The sequence below is a fragment of the Panthera uncia genome (assembly GCF_023721935.1).
Source record: "Panthera uncia isolate 11264 chromosome A1 unlocalized genomic scaffold, Puncia_PCG_1.0 HiC_scaffold_16, whole genome shotgun sequence".
NCBI classification, from domain to species: Eukaryota; Metazoa; Chordata; class Mammalia; order Carnivora; family Felidae; genus Panthera; species Panthera uncia.
In genome coordinates, this window is record NW_026057576.1 from 16,281,875 (window position 1) to 16,306,511 (window position 24,637).

At 43.8% G+C, this 24,637-nt stretch overlaps 1 protein-coding gene across 1 annotated transcript in view; it reads left to right on the forward strand.

The window, feature by feature from the left end:
* The first annotated feature begins 1,702 nt into the window (after positions 1 to 1,702).
* The window catches only part of FREM2 (FRAS1 related extracellular matrix 2), a 165,110-nt gene continuing 142,175 nt past the window's right edge, over positions 1,703 to 24,637 (forward strand). Inside the window, exons 1-2 of the mRNA XM_049647421.1 lie at positions 1,703 to 7,115; positions 12,381 to 12,470. Of these exons, the coding sequence (XP_049503378.1) occupies positions 1,934 to 7,115; positions 12,381 to 12,470 (5,272 nt within the window). The 5' untranslated portion in view covers positions 1,703 to 1,933. The remainder of the gene's footprint in view (positions 7,116 to 12,380; positions 12,471 to 24,637) is intronic.

The window sequence follows — 24,637 nt, forward strand, 5'->3', positions numbered from 1 at the left end:
CTCTCTCTCTCTCTCTCTCTTGCTTCTTTTTGAAAAATTTCAGAACTTTCCATCTCTAACTCCCAGGGACAGACACTGCCCAGTGGCCTTTCTGGAACAGAATCCGACACTTCCCCAGCTATACTCTGTAGAGAGGCTGAGTGCTGTGGCCTGGAAAATAGCTATAAGTGTGCCAGGCAGAGATCAAAATTCGGGACTGGAGAAAATCAGGCTAAAGACCCAGAAGAGTTAATAAGACAAATACTTCTTACTGAAATGTACCCACATACGCATTTTATATCTTCAATCTAGGCTGAAATTTAAAATGTCATGACAGTTTCTTGCACTCTTTTCTTCCCCAAATCTAAACTACCTTTAAACTGGAAAGGGCAGGATGACCATAGTTCCAATTCTATATTCCAACTAAGAATCCGACTTGTGTTACTGAGCAGGAAAGAATATTATCTAAAATAAAACATATTGATCAGCATAAGTAAGCAAGACTGCTCAAGAAACGAATCGGGAAATGGTTGGTTTATTAACTACAAGAGTTTTTTCCATCTTCCCCTCCCCCCCCCCCCCAAGACGCTGGAGAGGAGGGGTGCTGTTAGAAACTCTTTAGAAGGGGAATCCACACGCTCCTGAAACCGGACAAACACAAGGGGGCAGGAAGAGCTCAAGATCTGACTTAACAACCAGCCGACTGAAATGGGAGCTAACCTATTTTCGTTACGCCCTCCGGATATTTATCAATTCTCTTGGCATGCAAAGAAATGTGACGCTGACAAGTAGGTTTAGTTTGCACTTGGTCTAATTACTGCGAAGAGAATAGGAACGTTTCTAACGACAACTACCTGAACAGCGGCGGCTTTGGGAGAGCCTGGGGGCTACATTCCCTACAATCTATTTTTTGGTGCTAGTCTCGCGATTCCGATCGGACTGCATTTCTCACGCATTCCAAACGTCCCCCCTCCCCACCCCTTATTCCCCTTTTACTCAGAACTTTGGTTGCAAAGGAGGGACTTATTTAAAGCTCGCCAATCCAAGGACTGTGACCCCTTGTAATTTACGAGGAGACAGCAGCAGGCGGGGGTGGGGCGTGTGTGTGTGTGTGTGTGTGTGTGTGTGTGTGTGTGTTGGGGGCGGGGGCGGTGAGCAACCTGCTGTAGCCTTGGCTTTTAATTCCAGCTATCCTTCTCTTGCAAAAATGCCCCAGAGTTTCCATCCAACTGCTCTTGGGTTTCGATTCAAACACACGCAACATTGCCAATAACTTTCCTCTCGGGTTTGCAAATGTCTGTGAGCAATAACCGCACACTCCTCCGCGCGAGGCTGCATCGAATTGGAGGGGGTGCGGGCGACAGTGGGTAATCCTGGGTCCCAGGCAGCTGAAGGACTGATTCGAGCCCAGACGCGTGCCTCGGCTCCTCTGCCGGAACCCCTAGCCTGAGCGGAGCGCGAGCAATGCTGGGTAGCGTCAGGCCGCTAGCCCCTCGCTTCCAAGACAACTTTGTAGCACCCTGCACCTCCTCCCCACCGCGCGACTTCCCCGCCTCCGCCCCTAGGAGCTGATTGGCAGATACCACTACCCAACCCTCAACTCGGGGCCTCCTCCCGGGACCGACGATTGGCCTCCTGGGAGGACTGGAGTCAGGGGGTGCTGGGGGAGGGATTTCCCTCAAAGCTCTGGGTCCCGGGACCTGGGAAGCAGGAGTTGGGCGGGGGACTCGGTTCTCCCAGCGCGTGAGCCGCGGGCGGCGGAGCCGGACGTTCGGGAAGGTTCAGCCGTCTCTGCTGCGCCAGCCCGGCCCGCGCCGCGCAACTTTCCATCCCGGCCCAGACGCGGCTACCCAGTGCGGAGTTCCTGGCGCTTTGCGGAGAGGTCTCTTGCTCCCTGCCCGGGGACTGACTGTGCTCTCTCAGGCTGACCTGTCCGAGCCCTAATATCTGCACCATGCACGCGGCCAGGACCCCCGGGATCGCCTCCCACGCCGGCGGGGTGGCCAGCCCCACCAGTTTTCAGCAGATCCCAACGCTGCCGCCCCGCCTGGTGTTGCTGCTGCTGCTGCTTCTCCTGTCACTGGTAAGCTGCGTCCTGGCACAGCCCGCTGCCCCTGGCCCGGCGTTGCTGTCCCCGGATCTCGCGGGGGCTGCAGGGGTCCCCGCCGAGGAGGCCATCGTGCTGGCAAACCGTGGGCTCCGGGTGCCCTTCGGCCGCGAGGTCTGGCTGGATCCGCTGCAGGACCTGGTGCTGCAGGTGCAGCCGGGGGACCGCTGCGCGGTGACCGTGCTAGACAACGACGCGCTGGCCCAGCGGCCTGGACGCTTGAGTCCCAAGCGCTTCCCGTGCGACTTCGGCCCGGGAGAGGTGCGCTACTCGCACCTGGGCGCGCGCAGCCCGTCGCGGGATCGCATTCGGCTGCAGTTGCGCTACGACGCGCCGGGAGGGGCCGCAGTGCTACCCTTGGTGCTGGAGGTGGAGGTGGTCTTCACCCAGCTGGAGGTGGTGACTCGGAACCTGCCCCTAGTCGTGGAGGAGCTGCTGGGGACCAGCAACGCCCTGGACGCGCGGAGCCTGGAGTTCGCCTACCAGCCGGAGACCGAGGAGTGTCGCGTGGGCATCCTGTCCGGCTTGAGCGCGCTGCCTCGCTATGGGGAGCTCCTCCACTACCCACAGGTCCCGGGTCCAGCCAGCGAGGGGGGCGCCCCGGAGCCTCTCCTGATGGACTGCAAAGCTTTCCAGGAGCTGGGGGTGCGCTACCGTCACACAGCCCCCAGTCGGTCACCGAACAGGGACTGGGTGCCCATGGTGGTGGAGCTGCGCTCTCGGGGTTCGCCTGTGGGCAGACCCCCTTTGAAACGCGAGCACTTCCAGGTGCTGGTGAGAATCCGAGGAGGGGCGGAGAACACCGCACCCAGGCCCAGTTTCGTGGCCATGATGATGATGGAGGTGGACCAGTTTGTACTGACGGCTCTGACCCCAGACATGCTGGCAGCCGAGGATGCCGAGTCGCCCCCTGACCTGCTGATCTTCAACCTCACCTCTCCCTTCCAGCCTGGCCAGGGCTACCTAGTGAGTACTGATGACCGCAGCCTGCCCCTCTCCTCCTTTACTCAGAGGGATCTGCGGCTCCTGAAGATTGCCTACCAGCCCCCCTCTGAGGACTCTGACCAGGAGCGTCTCTTTGAACTGGAGTTGGAAGCAGTGGACCCGGAAGGAGCAGCCTCAGACCCTTTTGCCTTCATGGTAGTGGTGAAGCCCATGAACACACTGGCTCCCGTGGTCACCCGGAACACCGGTCTCATTCTCTACGAGGGCCAGTCTCGGCCCCTGACGGGCCCTGCAGGCAGTGGACCGCAGAACTTGGTCGTCAGCGATGAGGATGACCTAGAGGCAGTGCAGCTAGAGGTGGTGGCTGGGCTCCGCCACGGTCACCTTGTCCTTCTGGGCACCACCGATGGCAACTCTGCCCCTAAGACCTTCACGGTGGCCGAGCTGGCAGCCGGCCAGGTGGTCTACCATCACGATGACAGAGATGGCTCACTGAGTGACAACCTTGTACTTCGAATGGTGGACGGAGGACGCAGGCACCAGGTGCAGTTCTTGTTCCCCATCACCTTGGTGCCTGTGGATGACCAGCCGCCAGTCCTCAATGCTAACACGGGGCTGACGCTGGCGGAGGGTGAAACGGCGCCCATCCTTCCCCTGGCCCTGAGTGCAACGGACATCGACTCAGATGACCCTCTGCTGCTTTTTGTGCTGGAGTCGCCTTCCTCGACCATAGGGCATCTGCTTCTCCGCCAAACCCATCCTCCCCGCGAGGAAGAGGAGCTGAGCTGGGGCCCTTGGAGGAAACAGGGAGCGTTCTATGAGCAAACGGTGACGGAGTGGAGGCAGCGGGACATAACGGAGGGGAGGCTGTTCTACAGGCACTCCGGGCCCCATAGTCCTGGGCCAGTGATGGACCAGTTCACGTTCCGAGTCCAGGATAACCATGACCCCCCTAATCAGTCTGGACCACACAGGTTTGCGATTCGCATCCATCCTGTGGATCGCCTCCCTCCGGAGCTGGGCAGCGGCTGTCCCCTTCGGATGGTGGTGCAAGAATCCCAGCTCACGCCGCTGAGGAAAAAGTGGCTGCGCTACACTGACCTGGACACAGATGACCGAGAGCTGCGCTACACGGTGACCCAGCCCCCCACGGACACAGATGAAAACCGCTCACCAGCCCCCCTGGGCACCTTGGTCCTGACCGACAACCCCTCAGTCGTGGTGGCCCATTTTACCCAAGCCCAGATCAACCACCATAAAATCGCCTACAGACCTCCGGATCGAGAACTGGGAGTGGCTGCCCGAGTGGCCCAGTTTCAATTCCAGGTGGAGGACCAAGCCGGGAATGTGGCTCCAGGCACCTTCACCCTTTACTTGCAGCCCGTGGACAACCAGCCGCCTGAGATCCTCAACACCGGTTTCACCGTTCAGGTGAAGGGCCACCACATCCTGAGTGAGACTGAGTTACGTGTGAATGATGTAGACACCGACGTAGCCCACATCTCTTTCACTCTCACACGGGCACCTGAACATGGCCACATGAGAGTGTCTGGACAGATGCTGCATGTGGGGGAGGTCTTCCGCTTGGAAGATATAAAACAGGGTCGGGTTTCCTATGTCCATAATGGGGACGGGTCCCTGACTGACAGCTGCTCCTTGGAGGTCAGCGACAGACACCACGTGGTGCCCATCACTCTCAGAGTGAATGTCCGGCCCGGGGGTGATGAGGTGCCCATGCTGAGCCTTCCTGCCGGTACTCTGGGGTCATATCTAGACGTTTTAGAAAATGGAGCTGCTGAACTCACTGCCAGTGTTATCAAGGGGACTGATGGGGACACTGATGATTTGATGTTGACTTTCCTCCTGGAAGACCCACCCTTGTATGGAGAAATCCTGGTCAACGGAGTTCCGGCGGAGCAGTTTACCCAAAGGGACATCTTAGAGGGCTCTGTCGTCTATGCCCACACAAGCGGTGAGATAGGCCTGTTGCCCAAAGGGGACTCTTTTAACCTGAGTCTGTCAGATATGTCTCAAGAATGGGTAATAGGTGGCAGTACTATCCAAGGGGTTACGGTGTGGGTGACCATCCTCCCTGTCGATAGCCAAGCTCCAGAAATTTCTGTAGGTGAACGGTTTATAGTCATGGAAGGTGACAAAAGTGTTATAACCTCAACACATATAAGTGCTGAAGATATTGATTCCCTCAATGATGACATCTTGTGCACTATAGTTGTTCAGCCTACCTCCGGTTATGTTGAAAACATTTCTCCAGCACCAGGCTCTGAGAAATCAAGAGCAGGAATTGCCATAAGTGCCTTTACCCTGAAAGACCTCAGGCAGAGTCACATTAACTATGTCCAGAGTGTCCACAAAGGGGTAGAACCTGTGGAAGACCGGTTTATATTTCGTTGCTCTGATGGCATTAACTTTTCAGAGAGACATTTTTTTCCCATTATAATCATTCCCACCAATGACGAACAGCCAGAAATATTTATGAGAGAATTTATGGTGATGGAAGGCATGAGTCTGGTGATCGATACACCCATCCTCAATGCTGCTGATGCTGACATTCCCCCGGATGATCTAACGTTCACCGTTACCCAATTTCCCACTCGTGGTCACATCATGAATCAGCTGATAAATGGCACAGTGTTGGTTGAAAGCTTCACCTTGGACCAGATCATAGAGAGTTCAAGCATTATTTACGAGCATGATGATTCTGAGACCCAGGAGGACAGTTTTGTGATTAAACTAACAGACGGTAAGCACTCGGTGGAAAGGATGGTCCTCATTATGGTTATCCCAGTTGATGATGAGACCCCCAGAATGACCATCAATAATGGTCTAGAAGTAGAAATTGGGGAAACCAAAATCATCAACAACAAAATATTGATGGCAACTGATTTAGATTCTGAAGACAAATCTTTGGTTTATGTTATTCGTTATGGGCCGGGACATGGCTTATTACAGAGACGAAAACCTGCAGGTGCCTTTGAAAATATCACAGTGGGCATGAATTTTACCCAGGATGAAGTGGACAGAAACTTAATTCAGTACGTCCATTTTGGACAAGAGGGCATTCGGGACCTAATTAAATTTGATGTGACTGATGGAATAAATGCGCTTATAGATCGCTACTTTTATGTTTCTGTTGGGAGCGTTGACATTGTCTTCCCGGATGTGATAAGCAAGGGAGTATCCTTGAAAGAAGGTGGTAAGGTCACCCTCACAACAGACTTATTAAGTACTAGTGACTTGAACAGTCCTGATGAAAACTTAGTTTTTACCATCACCAGGGCTCCCATGAGAGGTCACTTAGAGTGCACAGATCAACCTGGAGCATCCATCACATCGTTCTCTCAGCTCCAACTGGCTGGCAACAAAATCTACTACATCCACACAGCTGACGACGAGGTCAAGATGGACAGTTTTGAGTTTCAGGTCACCGATGGACATAACCCGGTCTTCCGGACATTCCGTATCTCCATTAGCGATGTGGACAACAAAAAGCCAGTGGTCACCATCCATAACCTGGTTGTCAGTGAGGGTGAAAACAAGCTGATCACTCCCTTTGAGCTCACTGTCGAAGACCAAGATACTCCAGACAAACTCCTGAAGTTCACTGTCACGCAGGTGCCTGTTCATGGTCAACTCCTATTCAACAATACCAGACCTGCCATGGTTTTTACCAAGCAAGACCTGAACGAAAACTTAATCAGCTACAGACATGATGGCACCGAGTCAAACGAAGACAGCTTCTCCTTCACAGTGACTGATGGTTCCCATACAGAGTTCTATGTTTTCCCCGATACAATATTTGAAACAAGGAGACCCCAAGTGATGAAAATCCAAGTCTTACCTGTTGACGATAGCGTCCCCCAAATTGCAGTGAACAAAGGGGCCTCTACACTTCGCACTCTGGCTACTGGCCACTTGGGATTCATGATCACAAGCAAAATATTGAAAGTGGAGGACAGAGACAGCTTACGTTTTTCTCTCAGGTTTATTGTGACGGAGGCCCCTCAACATGGGTATCTCCTCAACCTGGACAGAGGCAACCACAGTGTCTCTCAGTTTACACAAGGTACGGTACACTTTTCTTTCCTTATACCCAACGGAAAGTGCGGGTCTTATTTTCTGAGGATATGGCGGTCACCAAAAACGTTACAAGTAGGGGATCGAATTTGAGTCCAAGGGAAGAAAAGGAAAGGGAAATAAAGAGACGGGGAGAGTACAGGGACTCACTTTCCTGGGGAAAGAATATCCCTTCTTGCCATATGTCCCCCTGCAGCGACTTGCATTAGTGAATATCAATGTATTTCGACATTGCATTGAGTGAATATCAATGTATTTCGACAGCAGCAAGGTATGCTGCCAAACCAGGGGCCAGACCTCGGTGAGTTTAAGGAGAAGAAGGCTCTTCTGTTCTGTTTTGTTTGCCACACCTGCCCTCTGAGCAGACTGTGGTTTATACTGTGGTACAAACAGGTAGTTCGTGCAGCATTTTGGCACCTTCGAGAGAGATGTGATTTCTCAAGTCTTTGTATTCGGACTACTGTTTTCACCTACCATTCACATAGAGCCTTCAAATTTATTACTTTGATTAATTTTCTTGAGAGCATTGTTCTAATCCTGTCATAGTTCTTGGGAACTTTGGAACTGGAATAAAGAGATGTATTTATATTTACTTTGTAGGTTTCTAATTCTTCTATTTTATGCCTTAGGCAAACACCAGAGACCTAAGAGGTAAGCGAGCACCTGTCTAGAGTTCTAACAGTTCTGTGTACAAAGTGTGTCACGTGATACAGGCCCAAAAAGAAAGCACGCTTCATGATGTGTAAGACAACATGTCCATCACTGGAATATACGTTCACTTTGTTACGAACCTGAAGATATGTTAACAAGATTAATAGGAGAATAGAAGGAGGAAGTTATTTCCTTATTTCAGATCTTCTCTGCGTCCCCTTTCAGCCACAGTAACGAACACCCGTTGCCTCAAGCATCTACATTCTTGAGGCTAAAGCGTTTTTCTAACCTAAATCCTCTTTGTGTATGGACACAATGCACGACAGGAAGGGCAGGTGCCCTGTGCAGTTACTCAGTGACTGACGGGAGAAGCCCGTTCAGTCTGCTGGCTTGGGACTTAGGGCTCTGTTCTCTAGAACGTGCGACCTTCACTACAAAGGGCTTTGGGTTGCTTTCATGGAAATCTCACCGTGTCAGGATGGAAACGAGATCTACCCTCTGTGGGCTCTGTGAGTAGAGATGAGGTTTATCCTCAGGGCATCCCGGGGGGGTGTTCTTTTCCCGCAATAGTGTTGTGCCCTGAGACAACAGATGCTTTAATAAACGGATGTCACGAAGTGTAGTTAGTGTTAAAGTGAACTGCTCCTCTGTTTTAGATTCTGGCAAATGGCCCTGCACTCCAACCTCCTGATTCTTGGCTGCAAGCCTGAATATATTCTAGGGCCTGCAGGGACAGGAAAACCTCAGAGTGCCCAGTGTCATGCCAGACCGGCAGGAAACTTTTGTGTGAAGGCTTTCTGAGGACAGAGATGCCATGCAATCTTAGACTGGTTTCTTTTCATGGAAAGTGAAGAGGGTAAAAGGAATATATTACAGGATAGAAAATGTTACTTCCAATCACTCCTCTGACCTGAAAAACTAATCTGATTTTAAAGATTTTTTAAAAAGGAATTTTTGTGTGACGACAGGCAGACGATGTGGTTTAAATTCTATGGACCAAGTCCAACAACTCAAAAGATATTGGAATATTATTTCTTAAATATCGAACCCTAAATTATGTGATTTCTTTATAGGCTCTTGCCCTATCTGTCACTGATGTGGACTCACCCTGATTATTCCTTAGAGATGAACTCACCATGATTACTCTTTATGGTCATTTGTAAATATAATCAGTTTATTATAAAAAGTGAAGATACTCTCTCAAGATTACCTTTGCTAAGAGAAACGATCACATTCCAATAAGAACCCAAATACTGACTAGGGAAACTATTGGTAGTTAATCACAGAGCACTCATTTGAACAACTTGAGACTGCGGTTTGGTTCATGGCGGTTATTTCTAGAGACTAGATGGGTGAATAAAAATGGAAAGGCTCCCATCATAGAGTTACGGTGGCTGCTCTCTTAGAAGACAAATAAAAGCAGTATCTGGAGTGAGGACAACACAAACTTTGTATTTGTTTTTGTTTTGTGTAGTCATGAAAGGATAAGCTAAACTATATATTTTTTAATGTTTATTTATTTTGAGAGAGAAGGAGAGAAAAAGCACAAGCAGGGGAGGGGCAGAGAGAGAGAGAGAGAGAGAAAGAGAGAGTGTCAGTGCAGAGCCCGACGTGGGGCTCGAACCCACGAACCACGAGATCATGACCTGAGCTGAAATCAAGAGTGGGATGCTTAACTATATTTTGATGGATTTTCAATGCACTGGGTTGAGTCAAGTGAGCAAAAGTGGGTAAAGAAGGTTATTCCCAAACCGATTCACGAAATGGTCCTTAGGAGATGAAAATCCATTTGTTTCTAAAGTTTATTCACTTTTATTCTTAGGAAGAGTTAACAAGGCAGAATTAGACCAATTAGAGAAATTAATTATTTCAATTTGCCAGGGTGTCCCTGCTCACTCTATCCCAGGTTTAAATCACTTGTGTCAAGGACCTGGAGTTTTTTCTCTATGAGTAGTACACAGTGATATCTCGTGGGAGAGAAGTTGTAGATCACTTTCAGAAATTTCCCCCAAAGAGTTCGAGCCAGGGTATGGTTGGCAGGCAAGTCAATGAACTTAGAATCAAAACGAAAACACAAAACGTGGAATGCTTGTGTAGATAAACTGAAATACATCTGATGCATGAGTAGTGGTTAGAAGAAAATCCAGTTCATTGTTAGATGTTTACTGAAAGAAGGTAACATTTTGGCAACTAGGTTTTGATCTAGCTAATACCACTGTGCCTTAAGAAGCGACTATTTATATATTTATGATGTTTGTGATAGTTTTAGAGGTTCTTATAGAATAACAGCACTATGATCAAAGTCTTTACTTATTTGAGATTTTTTTAAAGTCCCTTTTTTGAGCTATGAATTATTAACTGAGTTATAACGAAAATGAAAAGAATTTTGGTTTGTTCCAACTAATCAATATTGCATGCCCTAACTTGGAGGGAAAATTTGACACCTTTGTGTTATGTAATTGCATTCATGTTCACTTTACTTAAGGAAAAAAAAGGTTTTAAAAAATCAGTTTTGAAGTGGTGATTTATTTCAGTACAACTGTTTCGTAAATACTGTATTTTTGCAAGAAAACATCAATACAAAGCGTGGATATACTAATGAATTTTTCCTTTTCTCCTAGTAGAGCCTTTAGATTTTCTTATAAAATTAAAGAAGGAATGGGGAAGTTTGGAAAAAGGTCTTCCCCACATGACCAGAGGACTTTGTTCTAATGCTAAGGATGTGTGGTCAGAGTAGAGTTCACCTTATTTCTTCCTGATGAATTAAAGGTTGAAAGGGTTCAGAGTTGTGGGAGTAGACAAGGAAAGAGCCTGTGGGGGCTTCACTCCTTACCTCTGTAGAAACATCACACATGCGTAGGTAGAGGTCCAAACGTGGTCCACCAGACCTCTGGGCTCTTTCGTTTGATTTATTTATTTATGTTTATTTACTGATTATTTTGAGAGAGAAAGAGAGATCATGAGCAGGGGAGGGGCAGAGAGAGAGAGGAAGAGAGAGAAAATCCCAAGCAGGCTCAGCACGGTCAGCACAGAGCCTGAGGTGGGGCTCGAGCCCACAAACCATGAGATCATGACCTGAGCTGAAACCAAGAGTGGGATGCTTGACTTACTGAGGCACCCAGGTACCCTTGGGCTCTCAGATTTTAAATTAAGAAACATTTGAGCCATTACTGAATATTAGACTCTGAGCAAAGGACTGTGGGAAGTTAAGATGAAAACAACAACAACAACAGCAATAATCCCACAAGTTTTCAGTCTTCTAGGAAAGATAGCCACGCAGGAAGATACAAATGACACTAGGCAGAAATTGGGAAAGTTACAGCAGAGTTCAAAATGAAACGCTAAGGGAGAATAAAACAACTTGAATTTGCTTCACCTTCTAGTACCTCTTTTATAAGAAGTTACCATTAACTATTAAATCAGATTTTCCCCTCCTCAGATGCCTGATTGTAAGTGAGTCACCTTTCAAATCTGTGTGAGCCAAGGAGGAGTGTCCTTTTCACGTCTGTCAAGTGGAGTCCTAAAAATTCATGGAGTGATTTGTTGATCCCAACACCTGGCATCACTCGAGTTTATTCTTTCATAAAGTAATTTTCTCATATACAATGCTTGTGGACTTCATAGCACGAACTCAGTAGACCTCTCCGAAGATGGAAAACCTGCAGAGCGCACACGAGACAAATAAATATTACATACCATTCATTGTTGAAGCCTCTTTTAGCTGCGATCTTGATTTTATGTAGCTTTGGCAATAACTACTTACTGCCCGGCCCAGATCAAATAACAATAGTGTTGCAAGCATCACAGAACAGGATGATATTTGGTTCATTATGTTGTCTGTGTGGCATCATGAAGGAGAGGAACTCGTAAAATGGGGAAATCAATTTTTGAAATTGTACCTTAGTCAATACGGAAAACAAAAGTATGCCAGTGAATTTGAAAGCTGGGACAGGAAGCAACCTACAGAGCATTCCTGAGGCAGAATAACTTTTCACTCTGAATAAAAGTTTCAGCTCTCATTAGATGCTTTCTGTTCTCTCATTTCTCTCTGGGGTCATGACACTTATTTCAATCTTGGAGATTTAAAACGGCCTTGATTCTTTTTCTTTCAAGCTCTGGGGAACTTAAAAACAGCATGTTGTATACCGCCAGAGGTAAGAAAGGTTAGCCAGAGGGGGGCAGGGAAGTTCTTTCCTCGTAGGGCCAGCGCTACAGGGAGGGAAAGAGTGTGATTTCAGGAGTGCCAGGAAATCTGCCGTGCCTCAAAATATCTTCCTTTCCACCTGTCATGAAGTCTGACATTCCGTATTTAGAGAGTCACTTCTTTGGTGCATGAACATGCAAATACCATTGGGTGGGGCAACACCTTGCTATTATTATAACCTAACTCTTGAACTCTATCTGGATAAGGGATCAGATTTCCATGGGACAGCTGAAATCAAGGGGCTTAGAGATAGGAGAAATAAGATAGCACTGCTTCCCTTAGGAGAAGGAAATCTAAATATGGTTACAGAAAAGTAATAGCCAGTAGGATTTACCATGAGTAATGAGTCACCAATCTTGCCCTAGTAATGAATCATCTTGTTCTTTGGTTATTTTCTAGCTGACATCGAAGACATGAAAATATGCTACGTTTTAAAAGATGGGGCCAATGCCACAAGTGATATGTTCCATTTTACAGTTGAAGATGGTGGTAAGTGTTCACTCTCCTGTTAGTATAAACAAGGAGAGTGACTTTTATTGGTTGTTCTTTGGTGACTTCGTTACAAGGAATCTGCCTCGAGTATCATTTTATGCTCACCTGAATTTATACTGGGTGCATTTGTTATTTGCCGATAGAAAATCTTACATTCTCAATCTGCCACAGTACTACTCTGCAGTGAGTAGAGGTGAATGTTCCAGTTATATTATTCTTGTCTTGGGTTAGTAAAACACTAAAAAAGAAAGATCTATGTACATAGGATCCCCATGTCCAGTTGTTCAGAATATGCCGTGCATGAAGCTGCCGACTTGAGGTGACAAGAGGATGCTGGAATCCAGCCCAGCAGCACTTCTAAGCCATGTGCCTACCCGGGGGGTGGCGGGGCGGGGGTGTCTGCCCAAAGCGGGTGCCCTTTGCTAGTTTGCACATGGGTGCTGTGTGGACTTATGATGATGGATAATCGCATTCACCAGGAAAACAGTGCTACGTAAAGGTGTGTTTTACCTTACCAATCTCAATATGTCTAGTGATGTCCTCAGTTTGGGGATTTTGTGACTTAGTCTAGCTAAAATTTTTTTCTCGGTGAAGTCTGAAGAATACTCCAGAGGATAGGCTATGACTTGTGGTCCGAGTCTCCTCCACAAGGTCACCGTCACTACTCCCCCCAAAGCCCCCGCCGCTGCTCACTCTCTTTTCTGTTCTCTTCCTGATCCCACAGGCTGGGAGAAAAACCGACCACTTCTAGATTAATCATAAAGACGTTCTGTTCTCTCATGCTCTCAGGAGAAGCAAAAGAACCTCAGGAAGTACATGTGTTGTGTGAACAAGACACAGGAAGTGGGGGTGGGAGTATGTGTGTAAGAGAAGAAGGAGGGAAAAAGAAAAGATTTGGATCCAGTCATCTATTTTCTAATGATACTTTAAAAAAAAAACCTTTTTTTAAAAATGTTTATTCATTTTTGAGAGACAGAGCGTGACTGGAGGAGGGGCAGAGAGAGAGGGAGACACAGAATCCGAAGCAGGCTCCAGGCTCCGAGCTGTCAGCACAGAGCCCGACGCCTGGTTTGAGCTCAAGAACCTTGAGATCTTGACCTGAGCCGGAGTCGGACACTTAGCCAACTGAGCCACCCAGGCACCCCTAATGATGTTTTGTTTTAAAGTACATAATTAAAAAAAATTAAAAAAATAAAAAATAAATAAAGTACATAATTGTGTCATCTATCTCAAAAAGATGACATGTTTACCCTCCATATTTTTTGAAGCGTTAAATGACCATTTGTTTAAAATATCATTGGGTATAACGTGATCACAGCCTTGAAAAATGACATCTGTCGGATACATGCCAGAGAGGCAAAAAAGTGTGTTAATTTGGGTTCAACTATGTGATTTTCCCTACAGTCCAGATGTTTAATAAATTTGATGCCTTTGTTTTTATAGTAGCCAAATCATAGTTTAATATTCTTTGTATTGATAAAAGAAATCTTAGTATGAAACCAATTCTAAGAAGGACGCCAATTTATAAAAAATAACGTGTTTATTGAATCTTGATGCTCAAATGGGAAATCCTGCTGTCGGTAAACTTTAGAGTGGAACTCAGAAGTAAATCTGTGTAGTAGATCAAAATTTAAAGACTAAATTATTGGTTCAAGGCCCCGTGTTTGTCACTTGGAATGACTGAAAACACCTCAATAGCGAAAGTATGATTTTCTTTAAAACTGCCAAAAGAGGCTTGGAAGCAAATGGTTACAATTCTCAGATGTTATAGTTTTTACTTTAAAATAAAAACCATTTATTTGTTTTTGAGAAAGAGCACGTGCATGCTGGGGAGGGGCAGAGAGAGGGCGACGGAGAATCCCAAGCAGGATCCGCACAGCTTGCACAGAGCCCAGTGCCGGGCCCGAACTCATGAACTGTGAGATCGTGACCTGAGCCAAAATCAGGAGTTGGACGCTTAACTGACTGAGCCACCCACGCGCCCCTAGCTTTTGCTTTTTTAATATTTTGCTTTTTTCCCTCAGTTATTATAGTCTCGGTCTGATACTGCTGCTCTATTATTTGGCACATTTCTCTCCCTAGTTAATGGAATGGTAACAGTTACTTTAAAATTTTGATTTGTATTTAAACTTTAGAAAACATTATGCCGTATCATATTTCAAGATAGTAAGTGAGGAATGGCTAGCTGAAGAAACTGAGTTTATTTTTGGATTTGCTGAAAATGTGGCTGTGCGTCTAAGGATTGTGTTTATGGAAATAGAAAATAAATCATTTCGGGGGCTTTTTTAGAGCCGGAGTTTCATGTGAGAGAGAAAAATTCCGGAGATATTGTTCTTGACCCTTCTTCTCACCGTTGACATGGCGTTACTTATGGGGCTTAGGCAGATTCTGGCAAACTATCTACGGAACAGAATTTATCTTAATTCACCTGATATAAGAAAACTTCCCTCTAGCAGAATAAACACAGAAATCCTCAGGATTAAAGAAAAAATAAAAATTCATGTATGTATTTCAAAATTATTTTAATATGATACTTATTTTTGTAGGGGTTTTGCACGGTCTTGTAAAAATACTCTAACATTTGAATGAGAAGTGCAATACTATTTAACTTAAAGAGTATCTTGAATGAAATTACTTCTCTGGGAAGTGTGAGGTATTTTGCCAAAGAGAAATAAAAAAAATATTTGCAGTATTTGTGGAAAGAGAGAAAATAAAGATATCTTTCCTTTCTGTAAAAATAATATTAAACTAAGAATTTTGATTTTTTGACTCAGTTACATGTAATATATCCATTATACAGTATATTATATGTTATACGCTATATTATTGACTGTCTTACCAAGTGAATATCTTGGTAAGACAGTCAATAATTTTAATTAAAATATACTCCAGAAAAAATCTATGTTTATAGACTGTAATATGAAACTTTATTTTCAAAATCTTCAAGTTTAACATATACGTTTCATGTAATACAATACATGTGTATGAAGACACATATATAATATGTTTTGACACTTTTCAAAGATATGTATTCCTCAGGAATTATGGAAAGTACTTGAATCTTATGAACAAGCACTATTCTTGTTGTTTAGTTGGAGTGATCTGGGTCTCAGAAAAGATAGGTAATTTCTCCAAATGCATCCATCTGTCCAGGAAGTAACAGACCTCTCTCAAGAGTAACTTATTCTTCCCATCTAGGTGATGACATACTTTTTGGACTAGTGGGTTTGACTATCAACTTCAGCTGTAGTGATGTATTATCACCTCTTTTTTTTTTTTTTTTAAATTTTTTTTTTCAACGTTTTTTATTTATTTTTGGGACAGAGAGAGACAGAGCATGAACGGGGGAGGGGCAGAGAGAGGGAGACACAGAATCGGAAACATGCTCCAGGCTCCGAGCCATCAGCCCAGAGCCTGATGCGGGGCTCGAACTCACGGACCGCGAGATCGTGACCTGGCCGAAGTCGGACGCTTAACCGACTGCGCCACCCAGGCGCCCCGTATTATCACCTCTTTTATACAACGATAGGAAACATAACGATAAAGCTTCTCCACGAAATACACAAAATGCTTCCAGTATTTCACATCTGGGAGGCCAGTTAAGGCACCAGGCCATAAAATTAAGAAATGTCTACTCCGGGGCGCCTGGGTGGCTTGGTCGGTTAAGCGTCTGACTTCGGCTCAGGTCATGATCTCGCGGTCCGTGAGTTCGAGCCCCGCGTCGGGCTCTGTGCTGACAGCTCGGAGCCTGGAGCCTGTTTCAGATTCTGTGTCTCCCTCTCTCTCTGCCCCTCCCCTGTTCATGCTCTGTCTCTCTCTGTCTCAAAAATAAATAACGTTAAAAAAAAAAAAAAAGAAATGTCTACTCCAATTTTCTTTTCAGTCCACTAAAATCACCTCCTCCAAGTCCTCAAGATGGCTTTTTAGGACAGTGACTAAGGAAATTACTGGAGCAAACAGAGTCCTTGAATAACCAAAAAATAAATAAAATATAACTTTTGCTTTCAGGAGTCAAGAAGAGATTTAGGAAAGCAGAAAGCTAAAAACCCTTGTTTCAGATTTAATTGTATTATCATAAGACACTGGCTAGCCACAGAAATCTTGTTATGATGTAGTAATGGATTAGGACCACCCATCACTAATGGGATGGTGCTTAGGACACAGTTACTAATTTTTAGTTTGGGGCTGTTACCAAATGACAGGGCTGAGAGGACTTTATTTGAAGAATAGATAATTTCAGGATTTTACCTCAGGGAGTTCTACTGTGTTTGGATTTAATAAATGAATGTTGGTTGTGCATGTAATACACACACACACACACACACACACACAGATTCTTATACTTTAGGATTCTTTCAATCAGATCTTAAACCTTATATATGACTTATTATGGTTTATGCAATTTTGTCTTCAGAGCATTCCTGTCAGCTTAGTAAAAACAAACAAAAACATTACTATTCTTTTTTGGCGGATGAGGAAACTGAGTCACAGAAATAGGCACTTTCCTCAAGTGTCATAACCAGGCAACTAGAGGCCAATTTGAATCCCGGGATCCTTTCTGCAAGCAGTAACTTCTATACTTACTCAGGATAAGCGAGGAGGGGTGTTAACTCAATGTTTTCCGGGTTTTCCTGACCAAGGTTTTAGGAATGCTTAGTAGGTGAGAATGAAATCAGAGTAGGATGTGTCCACAGACAAAAAGTTTTGTCTCTTACGAAATGTGAATTTTTATTTTAGAATTCTTAATGGCTCTGTGTGCTCAAACTTACAGTATTCTTTTTTGATATCATACTGTAATTCTTTTTAGAAATACATGTAAAAATATATAGCCTTTCTAGAGTTCAAATAAGCACAAATCAAATCAACCTTATAGTTGATTCTTTACTTATTTTATCTAATTTTACTTATTTATCTACTATTTTTTTACTTATTTTATCAATTAAATTGTGAAGAAATTTTAAAAATACCAAATATGTGAGTTATGATGAAACAGGTATATTTCTGTAATGTTTGTGAAGCTACAAAGTGAGAAAATGCTTTGGAAAAACCTGAGAATATGTATTTAGAGCCATACAGGGTGCAGTATTCCACCAAAGACACGGCTCGACCGAAGCAAAAACCTTACAGGCATACTAATGGCACCATGTACTCAAATAGCAGAAATTATTCTCCATGACCAATAAACATAAAGAGCTTTTCAGTAATGGCAGTCCTTAAAATTTAATGCAGTCCTTAAAATTTTAAGTGCTAGAGTCAACCCTAGTGTAATTCTTAAAATGATCATTTAGTAATTAAATATGTTTTTTTTGGAATATTAGTAAAGAATATGAGAATAGTACATCAAAAGGCCATCCATCCAGGCACTCTGGGGCCAGGGATATCCTATGTAGTTGCAGATTGTCACTTACAGTTTATAAGGTCAAACTCGGAAGTTATGAAATGTGCTCTCCTTACGGGCTGCAGCTAAGGTGCCATGTAGCAATCACATGTGGGTTTAGCTAACCCGTCTTTCGTTCCTTTCTGCTTCATCCTCTCTGTCACCCTGAGGGGAGCCCAATACAATAATACTACAGACCTGGAAAAGACATCCTCCTTTGATAATCGCCTCTTTGAAGTCTAATTGGAGAGCTAGTGCTCCAGCATTTTAGCAGAAGACGAAAGCAAGTATCCTTTTATCTTGTTCCTACTGGAACATCTTCTTATCTGATTTCATCCCAGCCTTCAACGGTCTGCAAGTATTCTAACATGCAAATGCATCTGTCCCTTTTTAGTCTTTTCTCCAAAGAACTTTTCTAGCTCTTTGTTGGGATGCGAAAGCTGGTCTCACTTGCTCCTCCAGGCACGTCCTGCCCTCAACCCTAATGACCTTCCCACTCTTCAACACCTGGCTAGGTGGCATTTCATCTCCAGAACTGCTCCCAAGGTCATGATGACTAAGTTAGCCGTGCCCTTCTTTGTGCTTCTACTGCTACCCTTAGGTACAACAACAATGGTGTATTCTGATGATTTGCTAATGTAAAGACCTCCATTGTAGAGAAGGAACTCCTTCAGATCAAAAAAGGTGTCATTAATGTTTGTAGCACAGTACCTACCTCCCCAGGGTTGAAAACAAGGGTTAGTATTTAACAGATATGAAAATGAATGAATAGATAAATGGGAAAAAGAAGCTCCCTTTTTATATAAAGATCAATTACATCATATTCTAAGAAAACTTTCTCTAAACAATTACCAGTGGACCTTGGCATTCCTTTAGAGCATCCCCCCATCCTAGCATTAACTTAAATCCCTGTGGCACCAAGAAAGATTTTTAGTAAAGCTTTCACAATTTTAAACACATGAAACCAACTGCTGTGAAAATTCCTTTGGAACCTTCAGTGAAATATACTTAAGACAGAGGAGATTCCCAGATTCCCAGGAACCACCAGATTGGAGCTCATGTTCTTCTTCTTTTTTTTTTTTTAATGTTTATTTTTGAGAGAGAGAGACAGAGACAGAGTGCGAGTGGGAGACGGGCAGAGAGAGAGAGAGAGGGAGACACAGAATCCGAAGCAGTTTCCAGGCCCTGAGCTGTCAGCACAGAGCCCGAGATGGGGCTCGAATCCACAAACCGCGAGATCATGACCTGAGCCGAAGACTGATGCTCGACCTACTGAGCCACCCAGACACCCCTGGAGCTCATGCTATTCTTAAAGAATTCTTTTCAGAAAAAAAAAAAAGTTGTCAGTATATTATATAAACTATGGAATGCCTTTAAAATTTAAAGGGTAGTAGACATTTTCTATAAATCAGTGTAATTTTAAAGTCAGCACCACTAACTCAGGTATTTTTAGTTACCCCAATTTTTTGCCTCATGTGATAGACATTAGGCCAGGCAGAGAAGTAGAAAGCTCTAATAGCATAAAGTATCCTCAGTCCTCACTGAAATGTCATTACAGAACTTTTTATTAGTTTCTTGTTTATATGTTTGTTTTGAGTCTCAAGCCCGCAGCATCAGATCCAAGACGTTTCTCGATGGGCATAAGAAAGCAGTCGGATATGTGATCATCTGTCTGGCTTGACATACCCCGTAGGAGGAGCCCTAGTTTTTTCTCCATTGTGAAAATTGGTTTGCTGCTTCCTCACTTGAACTCGCATGTGACTTGGGAGCACAGTCTGAGAGAGTTCCGTCTCCTGGTTTGGCAGTAAAACTGGGGCGTCGGATATGATACCCGTGTTGGCCATTGTAACGTATCTGGTCCAGAGCCAGACATTTGTTGCCTCCGTCTTTGAGTATGTCTTTTGGTGCCCAATTTTTCGTTCGCCAAGATCTTTAATTCATACGCTATTGAAAGATATAAATAGCATCTTGACATAATAGAGCTGCAAAGTCATTTCTTTATATGAAATGTCAGTTAAGGACACGGCTTTCAGATTTTTATTCCATATTTGATGACTGAATACTCAGACACAAGGAGACTGGAGCTCTTCATTCTAGTTAGAAGGAGCACACGTTTTTGCTTGAAAGTGACCAGTATCTCAGGGTGTGAGGCAAAGTCATTACGGACACGTAGCTGGAATTTAAAGCAAAGGCTGGAAAACTACAACTAAGTGCAGTAAGTCGGAAAAGGAGGTTTGAGTACAGCATTAAAAGATTATACAGACACATTCAGCTTAGAGAGAAAAGCAAGCATTCTTTGGCAATAAAATTAATCGCTAGTGACACGAGAACCAGAGGAAAGACACTGGTGCCTTAGGGAGTTATAATAAGAAGATGAAGTAACGTCAGGCACTGAGACAAATATTTCTAATCTGCGAGAGGGCATAAGATCTACCAGGATACAGGGCCTGGCAAGGGCTGTTGGCTACTATGGCTCAAAGTTTGGAAGCCTTTCTCTTTTCAACGAGCAGTTTAGAATTGTTCAGATCATCAAGGTCTTTCTATACCAGAGGCCTGCCTTTAGAAGCATGGCTGTTAGGTACCTGTACTGTGTCCATGAAAGAAGTTATACCTTTTCGATAGAAAAATATAAACTAAATGTTATCAGTTACTATTGGCTAGGTTCATTTCAAAATTATATATCACTTGGGTATACTGTTTTACTGGCTTTAATTTAATGGCAACTTTTCTTAAATTGTTCAGTCTTTTGGTGAATATGAATCCTTATTAGTCACATTTCTAGAGGCTTCGCGTGATTCTGTATTTACTCTCAAAAGCGATGATAGTCACCTTTTAAAACTAAGAAAATCTTTCACAGGTTATTAAAATGTCATAATCTCACATCAAATATTTATTTGTGGTATATATTACAGAGCTCAACTCTATCTTATTCTTTCTCTTTAAGTTTGCTCTGGGTGGCTGGGCAAAATAGAAGGTAGTATTCAATGGTGTAGTACATCGTTGTCATCGGTATGGTCCTATATTCGCTTGAGCCTACGACAATCCAAAGAGAATCACAATGCAGTGTAAAAAAAAGGGTCAGAGCTTCTGTGGCAAAACCCACTTGCGGAAAAGAGGTCCCCTATTCATTTATTTATTGAATTAGGCAACAAGCATTTTTGGAGCACCCATGTTTCAGACATCTGCGGGATCCAGGGAGAACAGGGATGAGCATAGCTGTCGTGATCTTTGACCTGAGGTTCCAATAGGCTCAGATGATAAAATAATAGACAAATAAAACTTTATACAGTGTTTACCACATTAAGGAGGTTATCATTTAATCCAAGTTAGAGATGCAGCTGTCAGGAATGGCTTTTGAGAGGTGATATTTAGGCTTACATTTAGGATGGAATGAAGCTGCCACCGGAAAAAGGGAGGTAGAAATGTTCCAAGCACGGGGGGTCGGGAGGGGGGACGGAGCATGTGCGAAGGCACTGAGCTCTGTGTGCTCAAGTGACCGGAAGAACATCAACCTGCCTGGAGCTTAGCTAACAAACAGAGTGTCACGCAAGACGATGCTGGAGAGCTAGACTGGAGCCTGATGGTGCAGAGCCTTATAACCCAGGACAGTGATTTAGATTTTGTTCTAAGGCCAAGGGAATCCCTACTGCCCCATCGTTTTAAAGCAAGGGAGTAACTTGTTGCAATTTACGTTTTGAGAAGATGACGCTTGCAGCCCTGGAGGATCCAGGGGAAACAGCAAGGGGACAACAGCGAGACCAATATGAGGCTGACGCAGTAAGACAGATGTGAGACAGAAAAAAGAGGACGGGCTTGATATAATTGTGGATCTCAGTCTATAGGACTTGTTGACAGATTGGATTATGGGAGAAAAGGGAGAACTTAAGCACAATTCTGGGCTTCTCTGCCAGAGGACAGCAGTGGCACTACTCGTTGAGATGGAAAAGACAAGGGGGCATAGAACAGATTTCAGGGAGGAAATTAGGAGGTCATTTTGGACATCATAATTATGAGATGCCTCACTTTGAAGTGTGCATACAGGAAGGCCAGCCTATTGACCCTGCTTATCTTCCCTTCCATCGCAGTTAGGAGCTGAGCCTCCGGAGTTAGAACTGGAACAAATACGGGTTCTGCCCTTTGCAGTAACTGGTGATGTGACCCCCGAGCCAAGTAACTGAATCTTTTGTGGCCTCGGTTTCAGTGGTAACGTGCAACAATAGCAGTAGCTGGCTAATAAGGTTCTTTTGAAGATTAAGTAAGATAATTCATGGAAATAGGATCGTTCATGCGGCACACTTCCCGTTGCATAGTAATGACTGTGCAGGTAGCCAGCGAGGCTTTTGAGGTTACATCTCTGACGGATTCCGGCGGTTTTCTTCCGATTTTTCTTTCTTTCCTTTTCTTTTACCTCTTGCTTCTTTCCTCTATTTCTTCTCCTTCTTTCCTTTTCTTTCTTTCCTCTTCCTCTCCGTGTAACATAAGACTTGCTTTTTACAAAGGATGTCGGTATTATTGGTACTAAGAAATTAGAAGAAAAGGATGAATAGAAAATCATTATATAGGTATGTTTGGTCTTCAATTTGGAAGACTTTTTTTTTAACATTTATTTATTTTTGAGAGACAGAGAGAGACCGAGCACGAGCAGGGGAGGGGCAGAGACAGGGAGACACAGAATCCAAAGCGGGCTCCAGGCTCCGAGCTGTCAGCACAGAGCCCAATGCGGGGCTCGAACTCATGGACTGTGAGATCATGACCTGAGCCGAAGTCAGATGTTTGACCGATGGAGCCACCCAGACGCGCCAATTTAGAACACTTTTTCTATTCTTCATGTTAATTTTGAACTAAGCTTGAAAGTCCCTCCTTCGGTAGTATCTTTTGTTTTTCTCACAGCAGCTGTTTGTAAAGTTTGACTATTTGTTTTGGGTGGAGAGACGAGATAATACCAGGATGCAAGTGGAAAAGTGGTGAACACCTCCATACTGCTGAGGTTAAAGGCTAAGAAGTCTTCCAAGGTTATTTCGTTGTTAGTAAATGGTGAAACAAAAGTTTTTGTTAAACTAGTAATACAAAGTGTTCCCTATGGTGAAACAATGGAAATACAAAATACCATGTCCCTTCAGCTCAGTTTACGTGTTTTTTTTTTCCTTTTAATAACTGGAAGTTTAATTTTTATAGACTTGAAGGTTAAATATAGTAATCAACTTTAAAAAAATAGCACTCGAAAGCATCTGGATTTAGCAAATATGAGGCTTAAGTGAAAGTTCTGACTGCAAGTCTAACCAGCTGACGACAGTGATAAAATAAGTATTAAAGCCATGTGTCTTTCTGTAATAATCCAGTGAGGCCAAAGGGACAAATGTGATACCTAACCCTGAATGCAAATAAGGAAAAATAAAATTTAGTGAGGCCTGGTGAAAAAGGGTGAGTGAGCCACACACACATAAAAACAGGTATCTTTTTTCTTGCTTCACAAATGTAGACTGATATAATGATGCACATTTCCTAAGAGCAAAAATGTTTGTGTAAATGAAAATAAATAATTTTCTTTAGTATTATTCTGTTTTAGAACAGTTCGCTTAAACTTACTGAAGTCACTGATTTACTAATCTGGTTCTGCCCCTAAGAATCAAAAAGTCAACGCCTAGTAGCTGTATATAAGTAATTTCTTACTGAAGGAATAAGTACCTTAAAGAAACAATGTACCTTTGGATGTTTACATTTAGAATTCTTACAGAGCTGTTATGGTAGAAGTTCCCAAAATGAATTATTCAGTTATGGCTAGCCACTATTTAACAATAAGACTTACTTTTTGCAAAAGATATCAGTATTATTGGTATAAGAAATTAGAAGAAAAAGATGAAAGGAAAATAATTATATAAGCTATATGTGTTTTTCAATTTAGAACACTTTTTATATTCTTTATGTTAATTTTGAACTAAGCTTGAAAATAGCACCCTCGGTAGTATCTTTTGGTGAAGGAAGCCAGGACACGATTCTCTTCCTTTTTGTTTCAAGAAAGCTCTGACTACATTCTTCCAGGCGGAGACAGCAGAGTACGTGCTCTCCATTTTTTTGGCTGGCTAACTCGGTGCAGAAAGGTTTAATTATTTCATCTTGGTAAAGCCCCCACCTGCTACCTTTAACTCTACTTATATAACTGTTAGAGGCCTGAGTTGAGAACACAGAAAACAGTGTTCTCAAGCTTAGCTCAAGAGAGCCACTTCAGAAATTGAAAATAAAGTGGTAAAACTGGTCAGTAGACTTCAGAAATCCAGGAGACAGAAAAGAACCATTCTGTGTTCCCATAATTCTTCTCTTACTTTATTGTGTGTAGAAATAGCCCAAAATTAAGTGCACTGCATCATGGCTATAAAATTAAGAAAGGTGGGGTACATGTAACCATTTCAGAAATTGTTATTTACCGCTAAGAAAAAAAATGACCCTCGCTACCTAAAGCTCAAGAGTCATTTTGTTTCACCATGCGTGTTCATCAGGTTACTAAATCCAGTTAATTTTACCTGCTTTCAGAATTTCTATTGAAACAGATTCCTGCATTAACTCCATTCCCGGTGATCCCATTAGAATCATGTTGAGGTTTATCTTAAATGACTTAATAGATGTAAACTGCTTAAAATAATGACTGGCACAGAGAAGTGCCATGTAAATGTTAGCCATTCCCCCACTAGCATAGAATTGGATATCTGTGAGAGCCAAGATTCCTAGCATTGCTTTTCACTGACGCATCCTCATTGCTGGCACATGTAGATGTTCAATAACTGCTTAATGA